Genomic DNA, 17,955 nt, shown 5'->3' with positions numbered 1-17,955 from the left:
ATAGCAAGGTTACCAGATTGTGTGAAAGAACTTCAAGTGTTTGATGGATCTCGGGAGCACTATACCTCCTGGATCTATAGTGTAGAGCAGGTTTTAAGTGATTATAAGCCCGTTCGGCATAAGCCAATATATAGGGCAATTTTAAGGCACATAAGATGCAAGATTAGGGGAGCGGCAGATGCCGCCTTGGTGTCTCACAATATTTTAGATTCGGATTGGAAGAAAATCAAGGAGATTCTCTCCTTGCATTATGCGGACGTTAGGGATATCGAAACCCTTGATCAGCAACTTACCCTCATGACCCAGGGGCGGCAAAAGTTGTCCGAATTCTATGCCCAAATAAACAAACAATTGTCACTCATGATAAATACAATAAGCACTGATAAATATGTGCACACAGAAACGGTTAAGGCATTGGCCGAGGCACATAGACGAAGAGCCTTGGATGTCTTCACCAGGGGCTAAACGGCGACTTGCCGACCTTGCTTCTTATGCAGAAGCCAAAATCCTTACCTGAGGCATATTCGTCATGCCTCACGTTCATGAACGTGGATCATCGAAACGCTATTTACCGCCCCCCACAGGTATTAAACAGAAGTGGCCGAATGTTCGGCGATTCGTACCAAATTCCATCACAGCGTTATTTTCCTCGCGGCAGCACAGACTACTCTGGCACACCGCAGAATCCAGCCCCGAACCATTCAAGGTACAATAATGCAACCCACTCCAATGGGAGCCTTATAGACCGACATCAAAATCAGAGGGGATTCAACTCCCCATACGCCAGGTCAGGGCAAACCAGGAATAGCCACCAATCTGCGCAAAGCTGGCGCAATAACAGTGACCCCCCCACGGCTTTAAGAGCGGATGCCGGTGCATCCTCTCAAACCCGCCAGACAGGAAATTCCAGGTTCTCTAGGTACGACGGCCAAGGAAAAGTCAGTTTCCAACAAAATTCTCAAACAACGAAACAAACAAGAAACAAAAATTGTTTCATCTGGTGGCCGTAGACGAAAAGGAGGGAGAAGATGCCTCCAATGAACAAAAAGATTCGACAATTGACCAACTAAATTTTACAATGGGAGCCTCGTGTCCGGCGTACCATATTTAGAGTACGTCACTCAGGGTCAAGGTACATTAGAGTTCTTAGTTGACACCGGCGCAAACAAAAACTACATTAGCGAGCGCGTAGCCTTAAACACTACCCCAGTGGAAAAACCATTCCATGTAATCTCGGCGGGGGGTAGAATCAAAATCGACAAGAAGGTTTGCGGAAACTTTTTTCAGTTTGTTGGTAGGGATCTGCCGACTACATTCTTTGTCCTTCCCAGTCTAGAATCATTTGACGGGATAATTGGGGATGATACTCTCTCAGAAATTAAAGCGGTGTTAGATAGGGAACTCAATACCCTCATCCTTAAACCAGACATCCTTCTGCCTCTTAAGCGAAAGACTGCGCAACAAGTTAACTCCATTAATATAGTCATCCCCTTGACAACTATGTCACCGAACATACGAAAAGCAAGCTATATGGAATACTAGAAAAGTACGAAACTTTATTCGGTCCAGTCGACCAATCCACGGAAATTCAAACCAACCTCCAGGCTGAGATAAAAACAGTAACCGAAAACCCCATTTACACCAAAAGCTATCCCTACCCCGTCAATATGCGTGGAGAGGTCGAAAGACAAATTCAAGAACTGCTTTCACAAGGCATCATCCGTCCGCCAAAGAGTCCCTATAACTCCCCCCTATGGATTGTCCCAAAGAAATCCGGCTCGGATGAAGAAAAGAAATACCGGATGGTCATTGATTTTAAAAGGTTAAACGCCGTAACGATTCCCGATACATATCCCATCCCGGACATCAACGGGACTATTGCCAGCCTTGGCGAAGCCAAATATTTTACCACACTGGATTTAACGTCAGGATTCCATCAAATCCCAATGAAAAAGTGTGACATCCCTAAAACGGCATTTTCCACCATGAATGGAAAATATGAATTCCTGCGACTTCCCTTCGGGCTAAAGAATGCGCCCTCTATCTTCCAAAGAATGATAGACGATGTCCTCAAAAAATTTATAGGTCGAATTTGTTTCGTATATATCGACGATATAATTATCTTCAGCAAGGACGAGGCCACCCATTTGGAGGACATCGAAACAATTCTTTTTAGACTACTAGACGCGGGACTCAAAGTTAACCTCAAAAAAACACAGTTTTTAAAAAGAAGCGTTGAATTTCTGGGTTATATAGTAACCTCCGAAGGAATCCTGCCAGATCCTAAGAAAATAAATTCGATAAGAAATCTGTTGCCACCCTCAAATCTAAAAGAGCTCAAAAGTTTTTTAGGTTTAACTTCTTACTATAGGAAATTTATTCGGGACTACGCCAAAATCGCGAAACCGCTCACTAACCTCACAAGGGGTGAACACGCACAAGTTAAGGCTACGCAGTCCAAAAAAGTGCCAATATCACTAGACAGGGACGCCCTTAGGGCATTCGATGACCTTAAGGAAATGTTGACAACCTCAGAAGTCCTAACACTTCCCAACTTCGAAAAAACCTTTAACTTAACAACAGACGCCTCAGACTACGCTATTGGCGCGGTATTGTCGCAGGACTATGATGGTAGAGACAAGCCAATTGCGTTTATATCGAGAAGCTTAACAACCACAGAGGAAGGGTACGCTACAAATGAAAAAGAGATGCTCGCCATCGTTTGGGCGTTAGACAATCTGCGAAATTACTTGCATGGTGCCAGGAAAATACGTATATTCACCGACCACCAACCACTAACTTTCTCCCTCAGCAATCGCAACTACAATGCTAAGCTGAAGCGATGGAAAGCCCGGATCGAAGAGTACAATTATGAACTTATCTACAAACCCGGAAAATCTAACGTCGTGGCTGATGCCCTTTCTCGTCTAAAAACCCAAGTAAACCAACTGACGGATTCAATGCCGCCCACATCCGAGGTCGGTAGTCAGAATGCAACCATGGGATCAGATCCCGATACAGTCTATAGCGCAGAACAGGATAACACAGACCTGATCCCCTTCGTGGAAGTACCACTAAATGTTTTCAGAAACCAAATTGTGTTCGGGGGCAGACTTCAAATCTACGAAGAACCGCACCCTGGACACTCACGCCACTTCGTAGGGATAGAAAACATTAGTGAAAACGAACTAATTAGCATCTTGAAGGAAAAACTGAGCCCAAATGTCATCAATGGTATCAAAATACCGGAAGATCAGTTAGGTCTATTACAGATAGTTTATTTAGACCATTTTACCAACTACAAGGTACGAATAGCGCAAACCCTTGTGGAGGACTTAAGAAATCCAGATAGTGTGTGTGAAGCAATAGCAAAGGAGCACAAGAGGGCTCACCGTAATGCCACGGAGAATAGGAAACAACTTCTTGAGCGTTGCTATTTTCCCAAGATGAGCAGTCAAATTAGGAAATATGTACTGGCTTGTGAGACGTGTAGACTCAGTAAGTACGACAGGCACCCCCATAGGCCAGAATTACAGGCTACACCAATCCCATCACGACCATTCGAGATCCTTCACTTAGATATATTCGAAATTCAAGGGGAAAAATTTTTAAGTTGCATCGATAAATTTTCTAAATTCGCAAAGCTTTTTCACATCAGAAACAAAGGAACCCTGCACCTTAGGCAAAAAATAGTGAAACTTCTGCACTATTTCACCACCCCTAGAATTTTAGTCACTGATAACGAAAGCGGATTGATTAGCCCTGTTATACAAAGCTTGTTAGAATCTCTAGGAATTCAGCTTTACCGCACCCCAACTCAGAGGAGCGAGGTGAACGGCCAAATCGAGAGATTTCACTCTACGTTACTTGAAATTTTTAGATGCCTAAAGGCGGAGACTGAAGCCCTCAGGACCAAGGAACTTGTTATCATAGCTGTAGATCGCTATAATAATTCAGTCCACTCGGTAACGAACAAAAGACCAACAGACATATTTTTTAATCGCTCACAAGCCTCCAACTTCCAAGAACTCCTTGACCAGAGCAGAAAAATGAATAGCCAAATTAAAGCACTATTGAGGGAAAAGCAAATGGCTCAGATAAAAAAATAAATAAATAAATGTAAGGCGCGATAACCTCCGAAGAGATCTAAGGCCGAGCTTCTCTTCCAATTTGCGTCGTGCTCCTCCTGATTTTACCTACAAATTGGCCGGACGGGACCTACATGTTTTATGCCGACTCCGAACGGCATCTGCAAGGCAGATGAGTTTTCACTGAGAGCTTTTCATGGCAGAAATACACCCGGAGCGCTTGCCAGTCACTGCCGAGGGGCGACCCCGCTTAGAAAAATTTTCTTCTAATTGAAAAACCTTATTTCTAAAATTTTGATGTTGCTTTGCCCGGGTGTTGAACCCAGGGCATACGGTGTGATAGGCGGAGCACGCTACCATCACACCACGGTGGCTCAGATAAAAAGACACAATAAAAAAAGGATGCTACCGGAGCGTTATGACGAAAATGACGTCATATACGTGAAGGATAAGCAAATAAAGGGGAAGCAAAAACCTCTATACAAGAAGGAAATCGTTTCAAAAGACAATAAAGTTTCAGTCACCACACTTAGTGGGAAAAAAATTCATAAACTCCACATTAAAAATATAAAAAGAAGGGGACAAACTGCCCCCACACAATAAAACAAACAAACATACAAAAAACATGAAAAGAAATTATAAAAGATCTGGCACCAAGAGGGAGTTTATCTAACAAGAGCGGGCTTGTAAGTGGGACAAATCGTGCCTTAGTAGGCTCGTAGTGCCATCGAATTTGACAAATGGCTACACTACTTCCAAACGGGATTCTGGCGATCTCCCCATAGCTGGTTCGAGAAATGTTAACACCTCTGGTCCAGGAGAAAAAAGAAAAATTTGAGCTTATGCGCCTAATCCGCTAAGCAAATATTTATTTAATTCTCTGCGCCTAATCCGTAGATGAAACAGAAAAAATTTGAGCTTATGCGCCTAATCCGCTAAGCAAATATTTATTTAAATCTCTGCGCCTAATCCGTAGATGAAACAGAAAAAATTTGAGCTTATGCGCCTAATCCGCTAAGCAAATATTTATTTAATTCTCTGCGCCTAATCCGTAGATGAAACAGGAAAAAATTTGAGCTTATGCGCCTAATCCGCTAAGCAAATATTTATTTAATTCTCTGCGCCTAATCCGTAGATGAAAAAGAAAAAAAGAAAAATTTGAGCTTATGCGCCTAATCCGCTAAGCAAATGAATATTTAATTCAACAAAAAAAAAAAAAAAAAAAAAAAAAAAACAAAAAAAAAGGGGGAAGGAAAAAAGAAAAAAAAAAAAAAAGAAACTTAAGCTTATGCGCATCCGCAAATACAAATAAAAATAAAATTAAAATATTAATCCAATGAAAAAGGATACAAAAAAAAAGACAACCAAAATTTTTCACCTTTTTAATTTTCCTAATTTTTTGTTCCCTTTTTATTTTTGCAACCCTTTGTAATAACAGTATAAAGCAAAACTTTAAATTTTATTTTAATCTTCCCCACTAATCATTATTTGTAAACCACCGACACATTAACAAATTAACATCGCTAGAAAGGCGAAAATCCTAAACTAAAACAGTAACGCTAGTTTAATGATAATCAATCTAATCTTAAGAATTCCGCTTACTAATAATACTTTCCTACTATCAATAACATTTTTTTCTTTTTTATTAAATAGATAACCGTAACTTAGTACTTAGAACATAACAACTACTAACTACATTAAATTAGAATTAACATCTTGCGTTGCAGATTCCCACTGCTGGCATCAGCCATCAGCGCACTACACATATTCAACTACAAGGCCCCAATAATAACCATCCAGAGCGGGGATGGGTGGATCATAGGGGGCTCATTCAAACTCATACACGTCATCGACCTACAAAAGTACACCACGATGGTGACTCAAATGGATAAATTAGCAAGTAATCTAATCAAACGAACCGACGAGCAACTCTTAGCCCAGCACTACATCAACCAAACACTCGAACGACTCGAAGAGTTGATGGGAAGCACAAGCAAGACTAGAGTCACCCGATCCATTGACTGGATTGGGTCAGCATGGAAATGGCTGGCAGGATCGCCTAACGCAACAGATTGGAATAACATCCTCCACAGCCAAAACCAGATAATAGCGAACAACAACCATCAATATAAGGTCAATAGAAAGCTATTCACAACCACCGAAGAAGTATTGAAACGAATTGAAGAAGTGGTGAACCGCACCAACTACGTAGTAAAGGAAACAGAAGGAATCGAATTCGAGCAAAGCGCACTTCGCAACATTGTCCTCATTCGTGAAGAGGTCAATGAATTTGTGCGAGCATGTCAATTGGCAAAGCGAGGAATTGTTAATACCAACTTGCTAGACATAGACGAAGTGAACCAAATCCTATCCGAAACAGAAACCCTCGCATACCAGAATGTAATTGAGGCAATCGAATATGGTCAACCATCGGTCCTCACAAACGGGACACTTCTACTTTACGTCCTATCGATGCCGAAAGTGACGGCCAGTAAATACAATCTTCTGATTACCCGCGCTGGAATCTACGCTGGTAAACAAGTGGACTTACCGTTCGACAGAATGCTGGTCAATCAAGAGGAGACATACGGGTTGACGAAGGATTGCATGGTTATCGGCTCATCCACAGTATGCAGCTCCGAGTCCTTGATTGCGCTGGAAGAAAACAGCTGCCTGCCACGACTCTTAAAAGGTGGGGCTGCTAGTTGTCAATTTATTAGACGAAACGGATCCCGTATAGAGCTGGTAAACGAAAACACCATTTTCATTTCAAACTACCAGGGCATAATAAGGAGCAACAATGCCACAATTACTATTAATGGCACATACGTAATTCAATTCAACAACGAGTCAATCAAGATTGGCGATCAGGAATTTTCCAGCAATGAAGCTGTTACCGCACACGCCCTCCCAGCCGTACTTTCTAACATAAAAAACCATACCATGAAAGTCAACTTGGAGTACATCCACGACATCACAATGGAGAATGTTAAGTATCTAGGCTATGTCAATGAAAAAATCAATTTTTCTATCGTTACAGAAGCTATCTCGATTTGCGCAATAGCCCTTATTGCCGGAACACTGTGGAGATGTTACACAAAGAAACTAGACCTTCCACCGGTTCAAATTCCAACGCATTGGACGGGAAACATTAGCATAAATAGGACCCCCAAAGGCAAATCTGCACCTGCATTTTATCGCTCAGATCCTAGCCTGCCAGTCACAAGCGTCAGTACTAAATCATCACCAGAAGGCCGCAATCACTCCTTACAAAATTTCTCCCCCTCACGCTTTTCGACATTTGATCTACGAGACGCAGATCTTTAAAGGGGGAGGAGTTACACGCATAGGTACCATAATACGGCACACCCTACGATCACGTTGATAAGCATGTGACTTATTTAGTTCAACAGAATAAAGTCGCTGACGCGGCACACGCGCAACCATCGATCAGGTCACCTTACATTAGTTATGGGAATCGCACGCTAAGCATTTCCTGTTTACACAAGCGAGCAGTTCTGGGTAAAGCATGGGAACTGCAATGTAAACATTTTAGTTAATCTAAGAAGTTATTTAAGTAAGTTACAACGTATGTTGAGGGCAGTAGTTAAATAGCGTGCAAGTGGCACGAATAAAGAAGTTGTGACGTTAATCTGAAATCGTTCTTTCTTTCTTTTCACAAGTATCGGAGGACAGTGAGTTCCTCCGCACCTTTCATTTTTTTTACATCTCCCACGAGACGGGGACAATCTTTCGTTTTTCATTAGTTGGCGCTTAATGGCCTAGGCGAGTTTGACCGTTTCCTAAGAAGTACCGGCCGCTATCCCCGTTTCTCAACAACTGGGACCAATCGCAAGGAGCAAGGCAGGTTAAGTCTGCCTATACCTGTCTCTATCAACTCATTGGAGGTACCCTCTTTCTTCTGCTTCCATAAACCGTTGAAGAAATACTTTTTAGGTGGTAGCGTCTTTTTGCAATCGCATAGCATTACCCAGATGTTCATATGTCGATATGATTTAAAGAACACTTCGGGAGTATTTTAAGGCTCATTTAGATGTAATTTTGGGGAAATTGCAGGATCTTCTCAGAGTTGAATAGTGCCAAGTATCTTTTTTTAGTCTTGCAAATTACTTAGCTGCCAGGTATTGTATATTTATGTACATACATATGTATATGCAATCATTAGCTGGCAGTATTCCCCACAATTTGGATAAAAATGTATAGTATATATGTACCAAGTGTGTATAACAAGGAGGTCAAATATATGTGACAAATGGGCAAAGGAGGTTGAGAAAATGGCAAATGAATTTGAGAAAAATGCAGATATATTCGAGAAAATGTATTTGAGAGATGGGTAAATGTATTTGAGAAAAGGGCAAATGTATTTGAGAAAATTTTTAAATTACTGTTTTTGATTTTTTCTGAAACACATTTTCCCTTTTATCAAATGCAAAGCAAATGTATTTGAGAAATTTATTAAATTAATGTTTTTAATTTTTTCTGCCCTTATCTCAAATGCATTGCCCGTTTCTTAACAACATATGCCTATTTTACCAGGTACATTTGCCCTTTTCTCAAATCCAATTGTGCTTTCTCAAATTCATTTGCCCATATCTTAAATACATTTGTCCGTTTCTAAAATACGTCTTCTCATTTCTTGAATACATTTGCCCGTTTCTCGAATACATTTGCATATTTCAGAAATACAATTCCCATTTCTCGAATTCATTTGACCAATTCTCAAATACATCGGCCCATTACTCAAATTCATTTGACCATTTTTCAAATACATTTGCCAGTTTCTCAAATACCTTTGCTTTTTTCCGCAATAAAGTGTGAACAGGTACAGACTATCATTTCCAAAAATTTGTCCGAACAACAAAGCTTTTCAATTAGGTACCTAATCGAATTTTGTTCCCATACACGCAGAAAAAATAAAAGATCCGATGGTTGCTTTTCGAAGTTGCTTTGTTTGTAACTAAGTTACAATTACGTAATTAAAACCAAAAAAGCAAAAAATATTGACCTTTTGGAATCCTTTTACGGCAAAGTAAAACATAGGGATCCGCCCATTGGAGCATGCCTCAAACGTAAAAAACAGAAATAGGGTCTAGTCTGGAAGGTTCATCAAAAGTAGGGCTTAAATATTTAGCGATGCTTGAAGGTGCAAATCCTTCACTCAACTTGATGCCTGTGCAGTTGGCATACACAATCTCGCAAAAATAAAAAAAAAGGACGTGTTGCACTCGGGGACTGCCGCGGTAAAGCTATTGCATATATCAACTTATGCAATTATAATATTTATGCAACATTTTGTTTTCTTTGATATTAATTCAAGTTTTGTCTTTGATATTAATTTAAGTTAACCTTTTTAAGCGTGGTGACCGATAAGAAAACAAATTTTTTACTTTTATTGAATAAATGAGAAGTTAATATTTAACTCTCACTTTAACTTTAACTTTATTTTTAAATTTAAGTTTATTTTTAATTTTAACTTTAACATTCACTTTAACTTTAACTTTAACTTTAACTTTAGCTTTAACTTTAACTTTATCTTTAACTTTAACTTTAACTTTAACTGTAACTTTAACTTTAAATTTAAATTTAAGTTTATTTTTAATTTTAACTTTAACATTCACTTTAACTTTAACTTTAGCTTTAACTTTAACTTTATCTTTAACTTTAACTTTAACTTTAACTGTAACTTTAACTTTAAATTTAAATTTAACTTTAACTTTAACCTTAACTTTAACTTTAATTTTAACTTTGACTTTAACTTTAACTTTAACCTTAACCTTAACTTTAACTTTAACTTTGAATTTAACTTTAACTTTCATTTGAACTTTAACTTTATTTTTAACTCTAACCTTCGCTTTAACTTTAACATTCACTTCAAGTTTAACTTTAACTTTAAGTTTATTTTTAACTTTAACTTTAACTTTCGCTTTAACTTTAACATTCACTTTAACTTTAACTTTAACTGTAACTTTAACTTTAACTTTAACTTCAACTTTAAGTTTAACTTTAACTTTAACTTGAACTTTAACTTTGACTTTAACTTTAACTTTAATTTTAACTTTAAGTTTTTTTTTAACTTTAACTTTAACTTTCGCTTTAACTTTAACATTCACTTTAACTTTAACTTTAACCTTAACTTTAACTTTAACTTTGATTTTAACTTTAACTTTAACTTTAACCTTAACTTTAACTTTCACTTTCACTTTAACTTTATTTTTAACTTTAACTTTCGCTTTAACTTTAACTTTAAGTTTAACTTTAACTTCAACTTTAACTTCAATTTTAACCTTAACTTTAACTTTAACTTTGACTTTAACTCTAACTTTAACCTTAACTTTAACTTTAACTTTCACTTTAACTTTAACTTTAACTTTAACTTTAACTTTCACTTTAACTTTAACTTTATTTTTAACTTTAACTTTCGCTTTAACTTTAACTTTAACCTTAACTTTAACTTTATTTTTAACTTTAACTTTAACCTTAACTATAACTTTAACTTTGACTTTAACTTTAACCTTAACTTTAACTTTAACTTTCACTTTAACTTTAACTTTATTTTTAACTTTAACTTTCGCTTTAACTTTAACATTCACTTTAACTTTAACCTTAACTTTAACTTTGACTTTGAATTTAACTTTAACCTTAAATTTAACTTTAACTTTAACCTTAACTTTAACTTTAACTTACACTTTAACTTTAACTTTATTTTTAACTTTAACTTTAACTTTAACAAGGTATTTGTTTAACCGGCTTTAGGTCCAATTTTTAGTATTAACACACCAAAAATTGTTTTTTCTTTAGTTTACCAATATATTTCGGTTACACACGGTAACCGTCTTCAGGGCTTTGAACTATAAACAAATTACAGAAACATAAAATAAAAATACAATTGACATAAAAAATTGAACAAACATGAACATTTCTCTACATACATTATTGTACACGTCTTCGTCTTGTAACGTTTAACTTTAACTTTAACTTTCGCTTTAACTTTAATATTCACTTTAACTTTATTTTTAACTTTAACTTTAACTTTCGCTTTAACTTTAACATTCACTTTAACTTTAACTTTAACCTTAACTTTCACTTTAACTTTAACTTTATTTTTAACTTTAACTTTCGCTTTCGCTTTAACTTTAACATTCACTTTAACTTTAACTTTATGATCCGGGTGGGCGTGAGCTTAGCACCTGTTAACAAGCCAACCTAATATAAACGCACGCAAGTCATTTTCTGTCAAAAATGTCTCATGCACATACAACTTGTATGAGAGCAACTCAAATTGAATTTGCTGCGTGAAAACCTAACTCGATTTCCAATTTTTGTTCTGCGTGACATTTAGATTTGACGTTTGCACACATGCTTTACATTGTCGCAACGCATGCTTATTTGGTTTAGGGCAAAAAACGCCGGTTGTTTGCGTGCGCTAAAAAAATGTAGTGCGGTTTTATCAGAAACGATATAATAGAGAGACATTGCATAGACGAAAAATAGTGTGAGGCAAGCTTCACAAAATTCTAGTAGGTCACATTCACCACTTAAAAAAAAAATAAAAAATAAATGTAAGGCGCGATAACCTCCGAAGAGATCTAAGGCCGAGCTTCTCTTCCAATTTGCGTCGTGCTCCTCTTGATTTTCCCTACAAATTGGCCGGACGGGACCTACATGTTTTATGCCGACTCCGAACGGCATCTGCAAAGCAGATGAGTTTTCACTGAGAGCTTTTCATGGCAGAAATACACCCGGAGTGCTTGCCAAACACTGCCGAGGGGCGACCCCGCTTAGAAAAATTTTCTTCTAATTGAAAAATCTTATTTCTAAAATTTTGATGTTGCTTTGCCCGGGAGTTGAACCCAGGGTATACGGTGTGATAGGCGGAGCACGCTACCATCACACCACGGTGGCCGCCAGCACCACTTACCACAGCAAAATTTGTTAAACTACCACTGTCTGTATTTGTTATTTAATAATTATTTGTACACTTTTTATTCAGCTAATGTGTTCAGAATTTTAACTTTTACTCACTAAAACTCCAATCAGTGTATTTCTGTGCTTAAATTATGTTAAAAATTGTGTTAAAGTTTTTGGTGTGGTGAAAGTGACCTACTAGAATTTTGTTACGCTCCGCTGCTTTCCACCGAAGTTCGCGCAAAAATTTTGGAATATAAAGATATTGCATGCGCGAACTTCGGTGGAAAGCAGCGGAGCGTAACAAAATTCTAGTAGGTCACTTTCACCACACCAAAAACTTTAACACAATTTTTAACATAATTTAAGCACAGAAATACACTGATTGGAGTTTTAGTGAGTAAAAGTTAAAATTCTGAACACATTAGCTGAATAAAAAGTGTACAAATAATTATTAAATAACAAATACAGACAGTGGTAGTTTAACAAATTCTGCTGTGGTAAGTGGTGAATGTGACCTACTAGAATTTTGTGAAGCTTGCCTCACACTATTTTTCGTCTATGCAATGTCTCTCTATTATATCGTTTCTGGTTCGCGCATGCAATATCTTTATATTCCAAAATGTTTGGTTTTATTAGGTTGGCTTGTAAGCAACCATATATGTATACGATAAGCGCATAGCGGAACGATACAAGGTGGCAGCATGGTGACATACCTACAAACATAAATAAAAATTGCATGTACTTTGTTTTTGTAAATTCGATGGACAAATGTCAAAATCGTACTGCGCCGTAATTTGATGTATGAAATCAAATAAAAAAAGCTTAAAATCAGCTGTCCCATGCTGCCACCTTGTATCGTTGCGCCATGGATAAGCGATAGCACAATGGCTACTTCGTGAAAATCAACGACAGCTCTTTTAGTTTGATTTCGATGGTCGTACGCGCGCTTAAAACAGAGTACCAAAAAGTACGCGTGACACATGTTCGCCGTTCAAGCATTGAAATCATTGTAAATTTTACTAGCGCAACTAAAAGCTGATCGGTGAAAATTCACACGCACAGTTCTCGACTCAGTTTCAAAACAAAACTTTAGATTATTTAATTCAAATTTTAAAGTGAGATAGTCCTTACAAATTTATGTATACAGAATATATATGGGGTTTTTGTTGTTTTTAAAACAATAGTTTTATTTATATTAAAGCCTTTATCATTTTTTTTTAACTTTGAAAAATCTCCGAACACCATTCCTTCATTATATGACATTCGACTGCCTAGTCCACTCTATTCGCAACCAAGGCGAATTCAGTAGAGGTGGTGTTATCCCAACAGCTGATTGCTTCTTCTTGATACTTTTCCCTACAAAGCCTTGTACAACAAAATGTCAGTTAATCGAAATCTATGAAAATTTTCTTTTGACTTGACATTCTTCTGCACGGCGAATTGGTTGAATTCGCTTTGCCACCACCTGGTATGGATTCGCCTTGATTCGCAACATAACCTCTACCTAAGCTGCCAAACTATATAGCAAGGCGAATTCATTACAGGTGGTGTTATCCCATCAGCTGATTGCTTCTTCTTGATAATTTTCCATACAAAGCCTAGTACTACAACATGTCAGTTAATCGAAATCAATGAAAATTTTCTTTTGACTTGACATTCTTCCGCACGGCGAATTTGTTGAATTCGCTTTGCCACCACCTTGCCTTGCTATATAGTAAACAACAAGGCGAATCTATACTAGGTGGTGGCAAAGCGAATTCAATAAATTCGCCGTAAAGAAGAATGTCAAGTCAAAAGAAAATTTTCATTGATTTCGATTACTGACATGTTGCAGTACAAGGCGTTGTATGAAAAATTATCAAGAAGAAGCAATCAGCTGATGGGATAACACCACCTGTAATGAATTCGCCCATGGTTCAATTATGTACAGGTTGGCTCATCTCATCAGCTGATTTTATTTATGTCATTGCATGGTCGAAGGGATTGTCAAAAGGAGATGGCAAACTCAAAATGAAACCAACACATTGGCATCATTTTACTTACACATGCAAAAACTGCTAAGTTTTATGTTTCCATTCCATACCATTCGCACCAACACCAATACACAGATTTTGACAATTTGAACAGACATATTTTGTTGCTTTACAGATGAGCCAACCTGTATATAGTTGAACCATGGAATTCGCCTTGAGTAAACAATGATTGAAATCAAACTAAATAAATAATTGATTTTGCTTTCGTGCTTGCTACACGTTCGTGTTTAATAACCCATTCTCAATTTGGTAACCGTGTAAATGTAGTGGTGCACACCGCTGTTTATGATAGAAATCCAATTTTATGTATTTGGCCTGTTGCTAACACCGAACCTTTACGAACCTTTTCGAACCTTTTTTGACAAATATCCGTTACGGTTTTTTTTTTATTTAGTCGCCAAGCCCGCGATAAAATCTATGCAATAGCTTAAAAAAATAAAACTTTTCTGAATAGGTTTCAAAGAGAAAAAAGTTGTGCAAAATTTGACCAAATATTCGCTTTTTCAAAAATTTAAAAAAACTAGATTTAAAAAGAAAGTTGTTCTCAGTAGCTTTCCAAAAGTTCTGGAGTTAAATTGGTGTTCTGAGTAACTTTTCAATAGTTCTGGAGTTCCTGAAAAGGAGCAAAAAAGTTCTGGCTTTTTATTTAAAATAAAAAGGGTTTGAATTTTTGTATGTCAACTCCACACAGCATATATTTTAAAAATTTTAAATTTAAGCAGCATTCTTAGTATCGTATGTATGTAAGGTAACGTCAAGCATATTGTGCGAAAGATTGGAGCCCATCGTAAAAAGGCTGTTTGTACTTAATCAGTGCGGCTTCAGACCTGGTATCTACCATCGTCAAGATTTTCACTATGACGAGTGTCTTCGTCGGTTCATAAGCTTCAATGTCTGAATTTGGTTTCCTCGCAAAAATTATACGACTGTGCATAATGACGTTGAGTAACACTATGAGCTCAGTGAGAATTGGGAAGGAAACCAAACTAAACGAGGTCTCAGGCAAGGGTACCCCCTGTCGTGAGACTTCTTTAATTTGATGCTGGGTAATATTATACTAGCTGCAGAAATAAACCGCTCTGGAACAATATCCTATGAACAATATCCTTTATTGATATCATCGGTCCGAAACCCGCTCCGTAAGTTCTGCTCACTCTAAACTGAAAAAAGAGGCTGCAACGCTGGATAGGCCATGTTATGCGAATGAAAGATGATGCTCCGGCTAAAAAAGTGTTTTATCGGAAGCAGGGGAAAAGGGCGCTTATTCCGCGGGAAGGACCAGGTGGAAGACGATTTAAATTCCCTTGGTGTGACCAATCGACGCCAGCTAGCCCAGCGAAGAAGCTCGCCTTGATGCACAGCCAATTAAGTAAGTAAGTAACTTTATATCTATTTGCAATTTTAAAAGTATTTTTGCACGAATATATTCGCGTTGTAAAGTCGAGTTCGCCTGTGTAAATACTTAACTAATTTCCAAAAAAAAAATGTAGATACCCACATTCTTTATTAGGAAGGCGGTATAGATTTTGTTAATCAGTAGTCAGTAGTTTTTGGATTACTTACTGGATGATTCCGCGACTATTTCCGGACTATTTCAAGCCCGAATTGAGGATGATTTCACAGCTTTCTCCGTGACTATTTTGGACCGTTTTGGTAGATAACTTCAGGATAATTTGCGAAACATTTCGGGTAACTGATTTGCTTTTCTATGTTGGAAAAGTCTTTGACGTTGCATATTTTCAGTGACGTAGCTTGTTGTTGTTTTTCAAATTCATTTTGTAAGTGTATTTTTTAAATATTCTGTACCAGTTTGCAAATGCAATGATGGTAGTCCATTTGCACATAATCATGAACTCCCGTACTAGAGGGCAATTGGCCTAGCATCATTGCATTTGCAAACTGGTGTAGTATTTTCACACAAAACATCAAAAAATTATAAACGGCTATGCATTTGCTACGTCATGGCAAATACGCAACCTCAAAAGCCGTAGTTTATTTTTTGCAAATTTTCCGAAATTATTATTTGCATTACTTTTGGCAATTTGTTTTTATAGACAGTGTAAAAAATATAACCACATTAGCCTTACGTGGGAGAGATATCAAAAGCAGACAGGAGTTACATATGATCCATCAGGCAGAAATGGCGCGGAAAGAAGCACGGTGCTGCAAAAGTTCTTAGACGTACAAGGTTGCTCATATATCCAAAGAGAAAAGACTTAAGGCGCATGATGCGCATACTAACTGGACACTGTTTTCTGGCGTCACATGCATACAAATAAGGTTTTGTCAGTAACAGCAAGTAACTGCGTACGCGAGGTAAAAGCTCCAGCTATTAAGTAGAGTTGCCTAATCTTCAAGCAGCTATTAAGCAATGTCCTGGAAAACTTTCAGCATTTGCCAAGAGAACGGAATTATTTCTCCCTATGGTCGGTCGTAAAATGCCAATAACACAGTATGGACATATTCCTTCTATGTGATTGACCGGCCAGTTCAACCTAACCTAACCTAGCAGATAAGCTGATGACCAGGGTTACGTGAGTACCACAAATGTATGTTTTATGAGACGGGTAACTCAATTTACGCTAAAAAACTTCTTTTTTTTTGCTTAGTTCTATATTAGTTAAAGTTTTACCAAAGACATAAAAAATTTAAAAACTTTTGTAGGGCATACTAGTTTGATAAAATATGCATTTCTTTATTTTTTGCTATGTATAAACATATGTATATTGGTAGGTTAATTCACAAGGGTTCTAACCAACCAGGAGAAGCAAAAAACCAGTTTATTTGTAGATTTACTCTCCGCAGATATAGCTTTTTAAAAGTGACTTTACTTTATTATTTTAAATTTTGAATATATTATTATACCAAAATCTATGAAAAACGCAAATTAGAAAAACTGTTGGTTAGTGCCTTTGTTAATTAAGCTAACTACATTTGATCGCTACTATCGATCAAATAATTTCGCTGCCAGGTCCACATTTATACATAATATTTATTTTTGCTAAGTCCCCTTTCGATGGACCTTTTATCTGCCCCATATCCCGATCAATCAAACTATTACCACTTTTACCACGCATTGATGGTTTTGTCTTATCCTTTGCAAAAGCAAATTGTGAATAATGCATAAGGCTTCGATAGTCGTAAGTAACATTATAGGTAGTTGTGTAAATTTCAGGGTAGGCTATAAACTGCGGCCAGTACTTTTGTGGTATATTTGAATATTCGATTTGAACATACTTGTCGCGATCGGGACGGCTCTGCTCATGATAAAGGCCAAGGACATGAAGCGTCTCATGCTGAATGACACCGCGTTCGCCCAAACAATAAGCATTCAAAACCACATCATGTGGGCCAATCGGAGTTAATGGATTAAATCCAACTCGTGTTCCACACATGTCTGCCGATTTTTTGAAATTGATGTATCTTAGGTTTCCATGTCGATCTACATCATATTCTACGAATGTCAAGCAAGTACTCTCATTAAAAGCTTTCAGCGCGGCACGTACATTATAACTTTCTTCCTTGCTATAGTTGGACGATATTTTATAGTATAATAAGTTATCTGGCCAGCGCTGAAAAGGCGAATTTACAGCATTTCGAGTTTTATTATCTGCCTCATCTTCATCAGGGCTGATTTCGTTGAAATAGTTCTCAAAATCTTCTATGCCTTGTTTTTGAAAGTTCGACGGTTTCGCCGAGACCCATTGAACAAACAGTAACAAAAAATGTCCACTAAACAAAATTAAGTACTTACAACGAAACATTATCAAAAATGGGTGTAATTTATGAAGCTAACTTGCACCATTCATAGCCGTTATATACCCACCAAAACATATTAGCATATAATTTCCCTATCAGCAGGTTGAATTCCTATGCTAATAGTGTCCAATAGATTAAAAATGCAT

General features: G+C 37.3%; 1 protein-coding gene across 1 annotated transcript; it reads right to left on the bottom strand.

Moving 5' to 3' along the window:
- Positions 1-16,721: 16,721 nt before the first annotated feature.
- Positions 16,722-17,870, bottom strand: LOC137245974 (zinc metalloproteinase nas-4). Its single transcript, XM_067777137.1, has one exon. It carries the CDS (start codon positions 17,812-17,814, stop codon positions 17,002-17,004), a length of 813 nt encoding a protein of 270 aa, XP_067633238.1. The 5' UTR covers positions 17,815-17,870; the 3' UTR covers positions 16,722-17,001.
- Between the last annotated feature and the right edge of the window lie 85 nt (positions 17,871-17,955).

The sequence above is a fragment of the Eurosta solidaginis genome, chromosome 1 (assembly GCF_040869045.1).
Source record: "Eurosta solidaginis isolate ZX-2024a chromosome 1, ASM4086904v1, whole genome shotgun sequence".
In the NCBI taxonomy this organism is placed as follows: domain Eukaryota; kingdom Metazoa; phylum Arthropoda; class Insecta; order Diptera; family Tephritidae; genus Eurosta; species Eurosta solidaginis.
The sequence above is the reverse complement of the archived record's forward strand: the minus strand, read 5'-3'. Positions and strand labels throughout refer to the sequence as shown.